The 17,193-nt window shown below is 36.9% G+C and overlaps 2 protein-coding genes across 5 annotated transcripts; one reads left to right on the top strand and one right to left on the bottom strand.

Annotated features, from left to right (window-relative positions):
* Positions 1–112: 112 nt before the first annotated feature.
* Positions 113–2,232, bottom strand: LOC121242283. Its single transcript, XM_041140170.1, has 4 exons — positions 1,400–2,232; positions 1,045–1,302; positions 844–949; positions 113–748 (listed from the first exon to the last, which is right to left on the bottom strand). The coding sequence occupies exons 1-4, from the start codon at positions 2,230–2,232 to the stop codon at positions 113–115; spliced, it is 1,833 nt and encodes a 610-aa protein (XP_040996104.1).
* Positions 2,233–4,965: 2,733 nt separating this feature from the next.
* LOC121243617 lies at positions 4,966–6,225 on the top strand. Of its 4 annotated transcripts, none has more exons than XR_005936198.1 (3): positions 4,985–5,284; positions 5,367–5,453; positions 5,995–6,225. XR_005936198.1 is itself a non-coding variant. In XM_041141741.1 (3 exons), the coding sequence occupies exons 1-3, from the start codon at positions 5,162–5,164 to the stop codon at positions 6,157–6,159; spliced, it is 375 nt and encodes a 124-aa protein (XP_040997675.1). In that variant the 5' UTR covers positions 4,985–5,161; the 3' UTR covers positions 6,160–6,225. The 4 variants fall into 4 exon arrangements, 1 of the variants encoding a protein (XP_040997675.1); XM_041141741.1 differs by having other exon boundaries at positions 5,372–5,458; XR_005936199.1 differs by having other exon boundaries at positions 4,986–5,284; positions 5,372–5,453.
* Positions 6,226–17,193: the final 10,968 nt, after the last annotated feature.

Raw genomic sequence — 17,193 nt, forward strand, 5'->3', positions numbered from 1 at the left:
ACATATATGCAAATTAATAGAAATAATAATATTTAGAGCATGATATGAGATAGAAGTAAAGTTATAAGAGATATCATGTTAAAAAGTCTAAATATATATTTCTTACTCAACACTATTGAGTAGCTTCGATCGTCATTCCATCTATGTCATTTCGCATCCACACAACATCGTCAGTAGCAGGTTCAATAGCTTCATCGTTGGAAGTGTTACAACATTCATTGACTAAATATTCATCCTCATCCTCGTCAGTCACTTCCTCTTCACCAGTGTCATACACGTCTCTTGGTTTTGTCTTAACGACAACAACCCAATTTGGACATCTTTCATCTGCCACATAATATACTTGAGATACTTGGGAAGATAAAACAAACGGATCATCAGTTATCCGATTACCAGTATGCACTAGGTGAGAAAAATTTACAAGACTAAACCCAAACTCGTCCTCCTTGAAACCTTTACCCCTAGTAACGTCTGCCCAATCACATTTGAATAACACATATCGAGATCCATCATAATACATAATCTCAATCATGCGTGTTAATTGGCCATACCAAGCAGGGCCATCTTCAGTACACACACTAACACCACAATTCTGAGTTTTCTTCCCATTTTCGTAATTCCTAGTGCGATATTTTGTGCCATTGATGACAATTCGCTTAAATTCTTTGGCAACTTGCATGGGACCTTTAGAATGCATTACGACTTTATGGCCCAATTCACTTCTTCCATTGTCATCCATTTTCATTACCTGAAAGGTTGGATTATTAGAATTGAGTAAATGACAAAAACAAGCGAGACATAACAAATTATGTGATATAATATTGAATGGGGTGTAAATAGTACATAGTCTTGAAACCAATTACAAAATTGGTCTTGGTGCCTCTTCTGTAGTTCGTCATTCGATGCATGCCTATCATCAATTGTATTCCTCAATATTTCCAAGTGCATTCTATATATATTCACGACATCACAAATGTCTGTTATAATTACACAAATATAAATGAAATATAATTTAATTCGTACGTATTAAGTATTGCAACTCACATGCGGAATGGAGTGAAATCATCAGAGTTGAAGAGAATATAACGATGTGCTTGAGTCCACGCCTTAAAATCGAGGCGAACGTCAAAAACTTTCCCTTTAGAATCATCCGGGTTTCTAGATGGTCTATTGAAGACCGTTTGACCGGATTCTAAATAACGAGAACAAAATGTCATTAATTCCTCCAACAAATATCCTTCAGCAATGGAACCTTCTGGCGCAGCTTTGTTACGCACATGAAACTTAAGTCGGTGTAGGTACCTATAAAAAAAATCATGAGATGACTTTTACTATTTTTTTAAAAATATCTTTTACTTTAATAGATTTATGTGTTTTTAATTCAATAATTATAGCATACCTTTCAACGGGATACATCCATCGATAATGCACGGGTCCTCCAAGTTTACATTCTGCAACTAAATGTATAATCAAGTGCACCATAACCGTGAAAAATGATGGCGGAAATATCATTTCTAATTGGCACAATATGTAGGGTATTCTAGATTCCAATCGGTCCAAATCTTCAAGCCGCATCGTTTTCGAACAAATTCCCCTGAAGAATCCAGATAGCTCGATTAAGGGTTCTATTACTTTCTTAGGTAATGACCCACGTAATGCAATTGGTAGGAGCTGTTGCATCAGTATATGGCTATCATGACTCTTCATGCCCACTATAGTACGGTGTTCAAGCTTGACACAACGTGAAACATTTGAAGAATAACCATCTGGAACTTTTACATTTTTTACGACCTTCAACAAGTCTTCTTTCTCTTTGTTACTCATTGTGAAAATAGCTGGAGGCAAATATGTCTTGTTTGCAGCTGTGATAACCGGATGAAGTTGTGGTCTCAAACCCATCTCTTGTAAGTCAAGGCGTGCCTGTATGCCATCTTTTGATTTCGTATCAATATTTAACAGTGTGCCAATAATATTATCCACCACATTTTTTTCAATGTGCATCACATCAAGATTATGACGCAATAAATTATCTTTCCAGTAGGGCAAACTAAAAAAAATACTACGTTTCTTCCATGAGTGTTCCTTAACAGTAGTGGACCCCACAACTCTATTTCTTTTACGATTTGTTCTAGCATTGCATCTTTCATCATCTAATTGTTCCAAAATTTCATCAGGTGTTGGCATAGTAGGTGGAGGATCAATTTCTCGTGTACCATCAAATGTTCTTGCCATCATTCTCCACCTATGATTTCTTGGCAAGAATCGTCTATGCCCCATATAGGAAAATTTTTTTCCATGTTTCAGCCATCTAGATCGTGTATTACCCATACAACAAGGACATGCTAAACGACCTTTCGTACTCCATCCAGACAAATCACCATATGCAGGAAAATCATTTATCGTCCACATTAAAGCTGCGCGCATTGTAAACATCTCTCTAGAGCAGACATCATAAGTTGGTGCTCCAACCTCCCATAATTCCTTCAATTCTGATGGTTTTTAAGGGAGGAAGGCTGGTGTGGAGGAGGAGATGTGATGATCAGGGGCGACGTGTGGAGGCGTTGCTGTGGGAACGTAATGCACGATCTGTGAGTGGTAATGGAGAAAGGTTAAACGGCAACCCTAGCTTTGTTGATGCAGAACTTTAAACGGCAACCCTAACGCGCAATGACGAAATTAGAGGGATATTAAGATTTTTGATAAGTATATATTAGCATGCAACAATATTCTTCTCTGTTATTAAAGAACAATGTTTCCAACTTGGATAAACATCCACCCAAACGTGCCCAAGCCAAATTCAAACGAAGTCAACCTTTTTTTATCTAACAAGATAGGCTCGGGAAGATCTCATTAAAATACTTGTAGAAAAGAAAAATAAAAAAAACAGGCATTCAAAGGTATGTACATAGAAAGTTTAGAAAATAAATACATAGATACATTCTAAGAAAAAATTGGAAATAATTAAACCAATTACCACAAAGTTTTTTTTTTTTTTTTGTAGCAATGGGAAGGGACGTTCTAGATTTGTAATAGAAGAGTTCTAACTTTAGCATCTTAAAAAATTTAACTTAATATTTATATCCAAAACAACACAGATAAGAGTTTCTAGACGACGGGTTGCTAAAAATCTAATCTTCTTTTTCTTTAAATTTGAAAAAAGATTTAGATCACAGAAATATTGAAGCGGCCTAAAACTGATAAAAATATATTATTTAATAATTACTGTTATTAATGCAACGTGAAAAAATGAATAATAAAATATAAGTGCTGCCGGAGAGGAAGGCTACTTGGGAAGAAATAATCCAAAAAAAAAAAAAAGATTATAATTTGGTAGAAGCCAAAGCTAAGGGAAGAGAGAGAGAGAGTGTTTGCAAGAAAGAAAATAGAAGTAACGCTCAAAGATTTAAATTTCGTACCGTACCGGCCGGTACGACCGAAATTTTTCGTTTCGGTCGTCCGGCCGGTACAGGTACTATACCTGTTCCGTACCGGCCCAAATACCGGCCGTACCGGCCGGTACCGGTCATACCGGCCTCAATTTCGGCCTGTACCGGCCTATATTTCGGCCTGTGTTTTTTTTTTTTTTTTCGTTTTTTCAAACTACAAACTTATTTTTTAACCCTCAATTCAGATTAGACTATTTATAATTTATATATATGTATTTGTATATAATTTATTTATATATAGACTATTATTTTAGAATATAATTTTTATATATATTTATATATATAATTTATTTATAGATCGACTATCTCGAAACGTTATCCCGAAACGCTATCCCGAAACGATACCGGTACCGAAATATTTCGTTCCAGTGCCTTGACCGATACGCTGTCCGGTACGGTATTCAAAACATTGGTAACACTTGGTAGCCTCACGCCAACCTACAATGTTAGGCCTAGAGGCTTAATTCAAAATTTAAGGATGTAGCTTCTTTATTTTCTATAAGTAGAGCTTAGTGGGCTTTATTTTAAGGGTTTATGTCCTGATAAAATACTGGCTTAATTTAGTTTTGGACAAATAAATGGTTCTAGTAAATTTGAGTGAATTACATTCCATTGATTATAACTTGAAGCTTAAATTAGGATTAAGGTTTATTGGTCAAGTTGTATATATCCGTGTTATTTCAAGCTCTGTTTTTGTATTAGTTTAACTACATTAATCTATTATAATTTAAAACTAGGAGTTAAGAGTTTGTTTAAGGTCTAGTGGTCAAGTTTGTTTATATTTGCTGTCGAAGATCTTAAGCAATTTCTTGATTATTCGATCTACAAGTATTAGCCAGCTTGTACGCTGGTTATGCATTAATAGTATTAGTAGTATTGCTCATGTCGAAGATCTTGAGCAATTTCTTGATCACTATAGTATATATGTTTATATATATCATTAATAGTATTAGTATTACTATATCACTATAATTAATAGTATCATGAGTGATGTAGTATTTGTATAACTAATACTATAGTGATTTATATAATAATTTATATACACATTTAAAGTATATTACTAATAGTAATAGAATGTTAGTATAAGATCATAAAATATAAATTGTAATTAATATATATACATTATATAACAACATATAAAGATATATGTTTGTAAAATATATCTATAATTTATAAAATATAAATTGTACATTATTACATAGAATTTATTAAGGCATAAAATTTTATTAATATATATTTTATTTAAAGTTTATGATCAAATAAATTCATCTAGATTATAATAACATATATATATTATATTAAGATAAAATTATAATAACATTATCTTATATATAATAAAATATTATTATATATGTATATTATATAAAATTATATATGTATATTATATTGGAGACATGCGGCATGCGAATGGCTGAATTGATAGTATGAAGCGCCACTGCCTAATGAAAACTTAAGTTGGCGCCTCGCCTCAATTTTTCATGAAATTTGAACTTCCCGCTCACGGCTTGCAACCCTACAAATTATAGTATTTCTTCCTCTTATTCCCTCGTTTATCAGCCAACAAGTTTACACATGTGAGACGCCGACTAGATCGAACCAGCAACCACGTCCTGCATATATAAGTCGATGCACCTGCAGTTGTTCTGCAAACCTCTGTTTTAAGCAAGACGAACAGAGCAATATTGTTCTCCAAATTAACCGAGCCGCCGAGGGCCATGTCTTGCTGCAGTTGGGCCACGAAACCACCGCAAGCAGCAACAGAAGACGCCGGAAAACAAGCCTCCACCGCCCAGTTGATGTTCAGCACCACTGTCCGCAACTCCCACGCCATTTTACGCGTAAACCCCCCTCAGATCATGCTTTCTCTCTCCATTCTCTTTCTCTTTCTCATCACATTATTAATATTTCTCCCTTCTACAGTACAGTACTGCCGCCTCCCAGCCACCTTGCGCCGCCGCTTCGTAGCTGCTCTCATGCATGGAGAGTCTCCGTCGCACATGAGCCTCTGTTTGGTTCTTCTCTCATGGACTTAACGCCTCTCTCATTTTTCATCTGTCTATGCTCTTCATCAATCTTTGCTTCTTCATGTTCATGCATGCTTGTTTGTTGATGTAGTTTGTTGAACTTTTTGGGGTACTGCATGCATTGGAGGATCAAAAATCCTGATCTCAAATTTATTGCTTATTTCAAGATATGAGTACTTCTTCAATGATATTCATATTTCTTCTTATATTACTTTATATAACTTGCCACCCCATACGGCATAAACGTTGACATGAAGAAATGCAGAAAGTCATGGGGATTAACATTTCTCTCTGTCCCTCTGATAATTATTTTTTTGTTTTTAGAGCGTATCATGCCTTACAATATTTTCGACAAAAAGAATTGGCCGGTTGGTTGGATCTAATTAATACAGTGAATTAATTATAGCAAATATATGTATGTTTGGAAAAGGGAAATAAAAAGATCATTGCTTCTTATTTTGTTAATTTTTTTCCACTTTCCATCTATTATCTGACAATTTCTGATGTCTCTCGCTCATCCATAGGGAAGTTATGGTACTAGAAGCACTTCTGCAATATTGTTTGTGAAAGGAAGAGATGAAGTAGACTTTTACAAGAGGCATCTGGGGAATGAACTCGTGGAAAGCCGTGCAACTTCTGTTTGGCTAATCTCATATATATATGTAACAAAGTTTCAAAATGATTTGTGAGTTAAAATGCTCGGGGTTTCATCACATGTAATGATTTTATATATAGTTGTTATTAAATGACTTTCATGTGATTTGATTTGTAACTTTTTTATATTACATGAATAATGATCCATTATATCATATTTATTATTAATTTATATATTATATATTTTTATTGTGGTATATACGATTATTGGTGCGTTTTAATGCAATGCGTTGACAACGAACTAGTAGCGGTGTTTATATTACGCCATTAATATATGGATTGTGATGGCAACGTACTCGTGGCGGTGTTTAGATAATTGTTATTAATTTATTCAATGTGTTGTCAACGTATTATTAGTGGCATTTAAATAAATGTCCCCAATTTATATGATGCGTCGGCAATGTAATAACAGCGGTATTTATGGTAACGTCGCTATTTTAATTAGTGGCGATGTTTATATTAATGTCCTTAATTTAATAAATGTCTCAACGTATTATTGGTGGCATTTAAATAAATGCCGTTAATTAATATGATGTGTAGACAACGTACTAGTAGCGGCGTTTATGGTAATGCCGCTATTTGAATTAGTGGCGGTCTATAGCTAAATGTCGTTAATTTATTAAAATGTGTCCCCCCAACGTATTATTAGTGGCGTTTAAATAAATGTCACCAATTTATATAATACGTCGGCATCGTACTAGCAGTGGCTTTTTTTGTAACGCCGCTATTTGCATTAATAGTGGCGTTTATCTAAACGCCGTTAATGTATTCAATGTGTCGCCAACATACTATTGGTGGCATTTAAATAAATGCCGCCAATTTATATGATGCGCCGGCAATGTTCTAGCAGCGGCGTTTACTGTAACGCTGTTATTTTATGCAATGGGATGACAACGAACTAATAGTGGCGTTTTGATAAACGCCGTTAATTTAGGAAAGCTGGCGGCGTTTAAAGAAATGCCGCTAAAGTGTATACAAACGCCGCTACTAAGATTTTCAAGTACCGGCGTTTTGTCAAACGCCGGTATGTGAAAATAGCGACCATCCACTACCGGCGGATGGTTACGCCGGCAAAAAACCGCCACTAATCATTTTGCGGCGTTTTTTTGTTAAAGTGCCGGCGCTTATGGAACGCCGGCAATCCTTGTTTTTTTTGTAGTGATTCCGTACTTGTTTTAATTATCACTTACAAAACCAAAGATAGTAATTAAACATTTGGATGGAGTAAACATTAGTAAAGGGAAAGGCAGACTTGAACCAAAATTTGTGTCCCATGGGACTTCTCTACTACTGGCCTCCTTAGTTATTCTTAGGTGGATGAGGTTTCGGGACGTGGTAATCAGCATTAAAAGCTACGAAACCAGCCATTTTGACATCATCCTTGGGTCGAGGAACTGCTTTTATTCGCAATTTACAGTTTACGTTCTGAATTCCAACATAACTGGCTGCACTCCCTTTAATCTTAAAATCGTCTCCTTTCAAACCCTCGTCTTTCACCATTCCCATATCCCTTTTAGTCATCATTTTCCTTCCTGATCCAAGCCCTTTTCCAACATACTCAACCTCAGCTGGAACACCACCATAGATTTTCTGGTATAAAAACTTACTTAACTTAGAATCACACAAATACCCATCATAAAGAAAATGATAACTTTGAGAACTATCATGGCTGTTTACCTCTTCAACATTCATACGAGTACTTCTTCTTCCTGCAGTTGGCAGCTCACGCGTTCCAGGAATCAGTGCTTGGCCCCGAGCTAAAAGAAAAATATTTAGGAAATATCTTTAGGAATACCTTTAACTGAAATCTAAATTTCAACAAAGTCGACGGAAAGAAAGAAAGTTACTTATGTACCTTCAGTTTGTGCAATAGATCGAGAGTCTCTTACATGAAGCATCAGGAACATAAGTATAAAGCTAACGACCCTTATGGACATTGTTCTGTCCTTTCTTCTTTGGTATATATGTTTGTTCGTTGAGCAACAAAGGAGAGGAATTAGTGAAAGAGAAGTTGCATCGATCTTTATAGACTAGTCCAGACGGCCTGGTCAAAGCTAGGTTTCCGACCCTTACCCTTTCTCCATTTCCTAGAATAAATATGATTAATAAGTACATGCAGTTACTTAGGAAGACAAAAAGGGCAAAAAAAAGGTGTTCAAATTAGCTTGAGTTGTGAAAAGTTGAAACTGGATTCTCAGCTGGCTTCAAACTGTTAGGGAAAAGGTCTATAATCGCGTGGAATGTCAGATGTTGGTGTTCAGCGCTTGTCTGCCGCCATGCATGCAACGAGGAGTGCTTTTTTTGGAGGCCAAGGTTGACCAAAACAAGCCCTAGGTTTCTATTTTTATTTTATTTGGGTGATCCAAGTCCCCATATCAACAAGTACTTAAGAACTGTTCTGTGTCTAATATCATAAGAAGTAAAGCTAAAAGGAAGTTTGAGTTAAAAGACGAAAATTAAACTCATGATTGATGATACAGCTGCCGGCCAAGTTGCCTTTGGCACGCTTTCTTATACAAATGGAGGCTACCTGCCTACTATATGCTTAGACTAGGTTTTTAAATTTGAAGAGATAACTTTTCATTTGCATAAGGAATATTAAATGTTAGTTTCATGAGTTGGGGCTTATTATTATTGTTTTGATATTTAAAAAAATTAAATTAAAATTTAAAAAAATTTAATTATTTATTATATTTTATATAAACATTTAAAAAAAATTATAATGTTGAGATGAGATGAAACACGTTCTGAATCTAAATGGGACCTTAAACAAATTTTGAATGACTTTGGCTCAAATGCTGGTGAACATTTGTTTTTGAATTGTTAAGATCATAAGGTTCTTAATTTTTTTTTTTTTTGAAATTTCATTTTCTATTATTTATTTAGATTTTTTTTCCCATTTATCATAATTTGATTAGAAGAAAATTAAACTAAGTACTCACTGCGTTGTTGGTTCTAGTACTTTTGGTGTTCTGGCACAATTAACTTGATCCTGAAGATTGAATAAGCTTCTTGCATGTTACCATTTTATGCACTTGATTCTGCTTGCTATGCTTTAAAGAAATCTGAAAGAAATATTCTATTTCGGCCACTCAAGGCATCTCAAATTAAACAAGAAGAAAAGACAGTATTCAGTTCTTTTAAACAAACAACTGATTATGCCAGCATTGAGGAAAACATTCCAGAGCCTATATTTGAGATTGAAAATTAAGTGTTGGCCGCATTGATTTTACACGGTTACACGACAGAAACCCTAATTTCTCATTTTCTACAATATTCACTCGAGCGCTGTGTCGAGCGCGCATCGAGCGAACTCTCTGTCTGGCCTTTTACTCAAGACATCTGTCGAGCGGCTCACAAGCGAACTCTCTGTCTAGACTTTTGCTCGGGCCATCTGTCAAGTGGCTCAAGAGAGAACTCTCTACCAGGACTCCGCTCAAGCCATCTATCAAGTGGCTCACAAGCGAACTCTCTGTATTATCTTCGCTCGAGCCATTTTTCGAGCTGGACTTGAGCGGACTGAGTCAAGCTCCACAAACCCAATAATTCTCCCACTTGGAAACTGGAATAGCCAATACATCGCCCTCTGCCTAAGAAAAACCTATATCCTCCACCTCTACAACTCATAGCCTTTGTATTCATACTAGAAGACCAACTGAAATTGTGCACAACTTCAATTTTTCAATTGTGACAACCTTTGTCAATCTATCAGCAGGGTTCTTGCTTCAACAAATCTTCTCAAGTGTCAATTTGCCATAATCAAGTAGGGATCAAATGAAATGATACATGATTTAAATGTGCTTAGTCCTGGAATGAAATGTCGGATTCTTGGCAAGGAATATGACACTCTGACTATCGGTGTAGAGAGTGCCCATTTAATTCTTCTTACCCAACTCCTCTAAGAAACTTTGTAGCAAAATCATCTCCTTTGGAGTTTCTGATACAGCAGCATACTCAGCTTCTGTAGTAGACCAAGAAACTGTCTTCTGCAAGTTCGAACCCCAAGATATGGCAGTACTACCCAGAGTGTATACAAAACTTGTGGTACTCTTTCTACTATCGGTGTCTCCAGCCAAATCAGCATCAACATATTCTTGTACCTCCAGACTCTCAATAGAGAAACACAAGCAGGCTTCTGAGGAGCCTTTCAGGTACTTCAGAATCAATTTCACAGTCTCCCAATGTTGTTTTCCTGGGTTGCTCATATATCTACTCAACTCTCACCTCATGGGCAATATCTAGTCTTGTGCAAACCATAGCATACATAAGTGAACCAATAGCTGAGGCATAAGGAACCTTACTCATGCAGTTGTGTTTCTCTTCTGACTTGGGGGGACTGATCCTTGCTAAGTCTGAAGTGACTGCCCAAGGGTGTGCCAACTGGTTTGGCCTTGTCCATATTGAACCTGCTAAGTACATTTTTCACATACTTTGTCTATGAGAGTCTCAACGTGCCCTTGACTCTATCTCTGACAATTCTCATGCCAAGAATTTATTTTGCAGCTCTCAAATCCTTCATTGCAAAATGTTTTGACATCTACTTTTTCAGATTATTGATCCCATCAATGCTGGATCCTGAAATGAGCATATCATCCACATACAATAGTAAAATAATTTAAGAATTGTCAAAGTGTCTGACATAGCAACAATGGTTTGCCTGACATCTAATGTACCCTGAACTGCACATGAAACTATCAAACTTCTTGTACCATTGTCTAGGAGCATGTTTCAGGCCATACAAGCTCATTTTCAATTTACAAAATGAACTCTCATTTTCCTGTACTATGAACCTCTCAGGTTAGTGCATATATATGTCTTCTTCTAGATCCCCATGAAGAAAAGTTGTGTTTTCACATCTAACTGCTCAAGATGCAAATCTTCAGTAGCAACCACTACCAGTACTAACCTGATGGCCATGATCTTCACCACATGAGAGAAGATCTCAGAGTAGTCAATGCCCATTTTCTGTTGAAAGCCATTTACAACAAGTCTTGCCTTGTATCTTTTCTTGCCATCATGCTCAGTCTTCATTAGGTATACCCACTTGTGGTGCAACGCCTTCTTCCCTGATGGAACTTCTGTTAACTCCCGTGTCTGATTCCCTAACAAGAAATTCATCTCATCCTTCATGGCTAACTCTCACTTGCTTAAATTCTCATCTTGCAAGGTTTCCTCATAGCTTTGTGGTTCTCCACCATCTATCAACAAAATATAGTTCAAAGTGCATGAAAAATGTTGTGGGGGTCGGATAGTCCTAGTAGACCTGTGAACTGCAACTGCAGGTGTGGACGGCTTTGGATTTGACTAAGGAATATTGGGAATGGGTGCACTAAGCCCACTCTCTCCATCACTGATGTCCCTGCACTACACTGTGACCTCTGGTAAGTCATCCAGACTCACAAACTCAGACTCCTGAAGAGTTGTATCAGCTACTGTACTAGACTTGTTCTTGTATATAACTTTCTTATTGACTATCACATTCCTACTTCTTATGATTTTTCGACTCTGCTCATCCCAAAAACGATAGCCAAATACCTCAACTCCATAGCCAATAAGATAATATTTTTTTAACTTTGCCTCAAACTTGCTACGAGCATCAGAATCAATATGAAGATAACAAACACAACCAAAAGTTTTTAGACGAGAAAGTTTAACCTCTTTTTAGCGCCTAACCTCCTCAGGCAACACTCTAATGGAACTGATAGCCCTCGATTTATTAGGTAAACAGCAGTGTTGACTGGATCTACCCAGAATGTAGGTGGTAGCCCAACATGCAGCCTCATACTTCTAGCACGCTCATTGATGGTTCTCTTCATGCGTTCAGCAACACCGTTCTGCTGTGGTGTCTTGGGAATGGTCTTCTCCATTCTGATATCGTGAGCTGCACAGTATTCCTTGAACTCTCCATCAATGTATTCACCACTGTTTTCAGACCTTAAGTATTTAGCTTTAAGTTTGTCTCTGTCTCAACTAAAATTTTCCACATTTTGAACACATCAGATTTTAAGTTAAAAAAATAGACTCATACCTTCCTGCTATGGTCATCGATAAGGCTGAACAAATAAGCCACTTACCCGACCTAACCCATTTTTCTGGATTGAGCCGACCCAAAAACGCGACCCGTTCACAGGTAAAATCAAAAATGGGGAATTGGTTGCACCGTTTCTCATTTTAACTGGTATTACCTATTACCCTATCATTTTCATTTCTACATGTCTTGCTTTGTCACTGTCTCGACTCGGACCACACGGACAGCAGTTTCAACTCGTGTATCTCTCCCTCATAAAAATCAGCACCGACACCCCAGCTCCGAGAGAGCCACAGTGGGTCTCAGTGGAAGTCCGTGATTAAGGCTTTAGAGATGAAATCCGCGTGGAGGTTCTCCATCATTCTCTTGCTGACTGCGAGCCACGAGTTTTACACGAAGAATTTGAGGATTGACAACGATGGGATTCCCAGACCCAAGCAGTCTTGAAGGAGCTTTGATTATGCCAAGCTAGCAGCTGCTATGGATAATTTCAATTCCAGTAATCATAAGCATTTCTTTTCCCTCTGTTTTCTTAAATAATCTTTTCATTAGAAATATAACGTCTGAACCCTCCCAATCATCTTTGATTATCCCCATCAAAATGATATTTGCCTACAACCGTTCTACCAAATTCAGTTTATTTTATTGCAAAAAATATTGCTAATGAAACTGTACAGTGAGCTCAAGCGTACTTTTTTTTTTTTTTTTGCGAGTTCAAGCGTACTTGCTTGTTTGTTGGATTGATCCACCTCTGAAATCATTCTAATTCAGTTTATTTTATTGCAAAAAAAAAAAAAAAAAACCTGTACAACAAAATCATTCTAATTGGATGCAATTTTCCTGGCTTATTTTTTGTATAGATGAACAAATTAGAGGAAGAAGAAGAAGAAGGGAAAAAAATAATAAGTAAGAAAAACAAAAATCAGGTCAAAATACCCGTTCCTTCCAAAACATTTTTCAGGTCGAGTAAACAGTCAATCGGAATGCCTCTTTATCTGGTTGGGCCGGAAGAGATGTTGTCGAGTTTGGTCGGGTCGGATGAACAGTCCTTGCCATCGATGAACGTGACATAATACCGAGAACCTCCAAGAGATGACACTGGAGAAGGCCCCCACAAGACTGTGTGTACAAGTTCTAGCTTTCTTGATTTCAATGCTCTACCACTCTTCAAGAAATTGACCCTTGTCAGCTTCTCCAGTATACAGCTCTCACACATGCTGAGATCAATTAACTTTAGTTCTAGTAGCTTGCCTTTTGACAGTAGTTTTTTCATACCCTTCTGACTCATATGGTCAAGCCTACAATGCCACAACTCTACGGTGCTCTCTGTAGCGATGGTAGCAATGGTGTCACTCAACCCATTTGTCATATACAGTGTACCAGTCTTCTTACCCCGAACTAGTACCACTGCCCCTCTAGTAACCTTCCAAGTGCTATCTGATAACACTAGTGAATGACCACAATCATCGAGATGTCCTACAGAGATAAGATTTTTCTTCAACTCAAGAATGTGTCTGACCTTTTGCAAGGTCCACGTGTTCTTGTTAGGGACTGCAATATCAACGTCTCTCACTCCCACCGCGTTCAGTGCTTCTCCATCAGCCAAGTATACCTTCCCGTAGTCACCCGCAACATAGTTTCGCATGATCTCTCGATTCGAAGAGGTGTGAAAGGAAGCCCTTGAATCCAGTATCCAGTCATCAACTAAACTGTGAATTGCAAGTAGTAGTGCATCCTGTGCATTTTCAGTTACCATGTTTGCACTGTCATTCTCCGTCTTCATCAAATTTTTATAGTTCCTTTTTATGTGACCCTTCTTGCCACAGTTCCAACAAGTTGCATGGTGTCCAGGCTTTGGCTTGCTCTTGCCCCTATTCTTTGATCTTGATCTACCTTTGTTTGAGGAGTTCCTATCATGTGCTCTCCCCAAAGCATCAACATTTAGTACGGAACTCGATCCTGAGGTCTTGCCTGAATCCCTCCTGCACACCTCCTCAGCCAAAACCAAATCACGAATATCATCATATCTTAATTACATCTTTCCAGCAGAATTACTGATAGTCATTCTCATGTATTCTCAACTATTCGACAGTGATGCCAATAGTATCAATGCACATATCTCATCATCAAACTCAATTTCAATAGAAGATAATTGGTTGGTGATAGTATTGAAGTCATTTAGATATTGGGCAACAAACATACCTTTTGCCATCTTCAGATTGAATAACTTCTTCATTAAGTGTACCTTGTTATTAGCAAACGGTTTTTCATACATACCTGACACAAGTCGTCATGAGATCTGTTGTAGTCTTCTCCTTGATAACGTTGTGTGCAACGGATCTCGACAGTGTTAGCCGAATAACCCCCAGAACCTATCAATCTAACAAGCTCCAATCAGCATCTTCCATGTTGTTTGGCTTCTTCCCCAATAGTGGAAGATGGAGTTTCTTCCCATAGAGGTAGTGCTCTATCTGCATCCTCCAATATCCTAAGTTTGTGTCATCAAACTTCTCGTCCCAGATACATTCACTTCTTCCCCAGCCATTGCTTTCCCTCATACCTGAACCTTAGCTCTTAATACCAATTGTTGTGAAAGCGATGACAATAAAGAAAGTATAAACATGAAATTATCAAACAATCAATCATACGACACGTGGTTCGACAACTTGCCTACGTCCACGGAGCTGCAGAGGATATTATTACCTTGATGAATCACAAAGTACAGTGTTTGGGGCATATTACAGAGCACATTGTACAGCCTCAATATTAAAAATACATATTTATAAGGTTACATGGCAAAAACCCTAATTTCTCATATTCTGCGATATTCGCTCTAGCGGCGTGTCAAGCGCTCATTGAGCAAACTCTCTATCTGACCTTTTGCTTGAGCTATCTGTCGAGCAGCTCACGAGCGAACTCTTTGCTTGGACTCCGCTCGAGCCATCTATTGAGCGAGTTACGAGCGAACTCTCTGCCTGGACTTTGCTTGAGCCATCTATCAAGCAACTCACAAGTGAACTCTCTACCTGGACTCCGCTCAAGCCATATATTGAGCGGCTCATGAGCGAACTCTTTATCTTGTCACCACTCAAGCCATCTGTCGAGCTGGGCTCAAGCGGACTAAGCCAGGCTCCGCAAACCCAATAGCCCGAACCGGAACCCGGTTGGATAACCGCATTCTAGCACAGGTTTTTGCATCACCCTAATCGGCCCAACCCGATCCAGTTACAGGTATTACACCCAGTACCTTTAACTTTGGCACCCCATTTTTATAAATAAAAAATTAAAATCCGTCTAACCCCCCCCCCCCCCCCCGCCCATGTGATTTCTCTTCTCTCTTATCTCTCAACTCTCCTCTCTCTCTCTCTCTCTCTCTCTCTCTGAGCAATGCCTTTGAATAAATCTCAAAAAATAATTCAATTTTTTCAAATGCCAAAATAAAAATTATATTATAACAATATTTTAATTTTATAATATTTTTTAACTAAAAAGTAACAATATTTTAATTTTATAACATTTTAGCCAAAAATTATAAAATGAGAGATATGGGTTAATTACTTGCTAAAGTTTTGTTGGAGTATGATTTTATTTATCAGTAAAAAGAGAAAACCAAACCAGACTGGACCAAAACAGGAAAAATCAGAAGTTATGTTTTGATGGTTAATCGGTCCGGTATCAATTTTTAAATTTTCAAAACCAGTTGATACCGGTTTGATTCTATAAAATGTCTAAAACCAAACCGAACTGGGCTGGTTACACCCCTAACCAACACGAATATTTCTATGAAACCTTAATTAGTCCATTTGAAATATATATGGTATAAATACAATTATGTCTTAATCGTGAAGAATGATGGATATAGATGGAACTAGCTAGTGCTCAAAGGCATAAAACCAGCTCTCTTTACCAAATTATGGAGCTATCTTTTGAGCAGTTGCAAACTTAGAAATTTCTCCTCACAACCACCATTCACATGCTAGTGCTATGGCATTTAATTTTGATAAGAAAAAATATAAATACAAAAGTAATATTAGATACAGTTTTAGAATATGTACTCATTTTGTAAAAGGTGGGGATTACCATTAATAATATAACTTTTTCAACTGAGTCACAAATTTACCCACTTTATTCAAAAAGAATGTACGGGACTTGGACATCTTAAAATTGTAAATATCATATTTATCTAAATATCATTATATTAAAAATTAAATATAATGTCATTGAGTTAAGCATAAAAGAAATGAAAAAGTTTATTTTGCTTGTGTCACTCATATGCTCGAAGACCAGTGCTGATAATGGAAAATAGTGTTCATTACTCATATGTATAAAATAAGGGTATTATAATTGTGGCCTCCATGTGATTCTGTATTAATTCGAAGTCGAAGCCACTTTCCTTTATTCGAATCCCCAGGTTTGAACGCCAAATTCAAATACCAGAGCCCCATGTTTCAACTACAATCTACATCCCAAAGTCTTTACTCCCGAGAAGATTTCGAATCCCTATACAGCAACTGCTAGTTTCCCGTACATATTGGGTACAAACATTTGAAATAGAAGAGAAGAACGATGCGACAATGGTGGTTTTTCCTTGGAATTGGTAGAACCTATATAAGTATGTACAACATAGAAAAATGCCACGGAGTTTTTTATGAATCTTTTAATAATTTCAATCACTAAACTGTGTAAAGAAATGTAATCCATTTTATTTTCATGAACAAACACTAGGGCTTATATATAAGAGAAGTAATTGTGTAAATGACCTTCAATTTCAAACCTTTCAAAGAGTGGTGGCGTAACAATTCGTCCCTTTAGAATTAAGAATAATGTCAATTTTAAAAATTAGAGGAACGTGAATATGACTTGCTTTTAAAACTTTCTTCTTTAACGAAGTATCATGCATAAAAATTCAATTTATAAAATAAAACGTACCTTATAAAATCAAAAGAAAGTCTACGGAAGCATTATTAAAAATCTCAAATCTTGTTTTATCATAAACATGATTATGGGACAGTGCAATAATTCCAATGAAGGATGTAGTTCT

Source organism: Juglans microcarpa x Juglans regia, chromosome 8D (assembly GCF_004785595.1).
Source record: "Juglans microcarpa x Juglans regia isolate MS1-56 chromosome 8D, Jm3101_v1.0, whole genome shotgun sequence".
Classification (NCBI taxonomy): domain Eukaryota; kingdom Viridiplantae; phylum Streptophyta; class Magnoliopsida; order Fagales; family Juglandaceae; genus Juglans; species Juglans microcarpa x Juglans regia.

What these genes read in the sequence shown, in the direction of transcription:
- LOC121242283 (XM_041140170.1), bottom strand. Translation starts at nt 2,232, where the DNA reads ATGGCAAGAACATTTGATGGTACACGAGAAATTGATCCTCCACCTACT. An exon ending in GATTTCACTCCATTCCGCAT is followed by an intron (nt 950 to 1,044) that starts GTGAGTTGCAAT and finishes GAATATATATAG; the next exon opens with AATGCACTTGGAAATATTGA. An exon ending in GTAATTGGTTTCAAGACTAT is followed by an intron (nt 749 to 843) that starts GTACTATTTACA and finishes CCAACCTTTCAG; the next exon opens with GTAATGAAAATGGATGACAA.
- LOC121243617 (XM_041141741.1), top strand. Translation starts at nt 5,162, where the DNA reads ATGTCTTGCTGCAGTTGGGCCACGAAACCACCGCAAGCAGCAACAGAA. An exon ending in ACTCCCACGCCATTTTACGC is followed by an intron (nt 5,285 to 5,371) that starts GTAAACCCCCCT and finishes TCTACAGTACAG; the next exon opens with TACTGCCGCCTCCCAGCCAC. An exon ending in CGCACATGAGCCTCTGTTTG is followed by an intron (nt 5,459 to 5,994) that starts GTTCTTCTCTCA and finishes GCTCATCCATAG; the next exon opens with GGAAGTTATGGTACTAGAAG.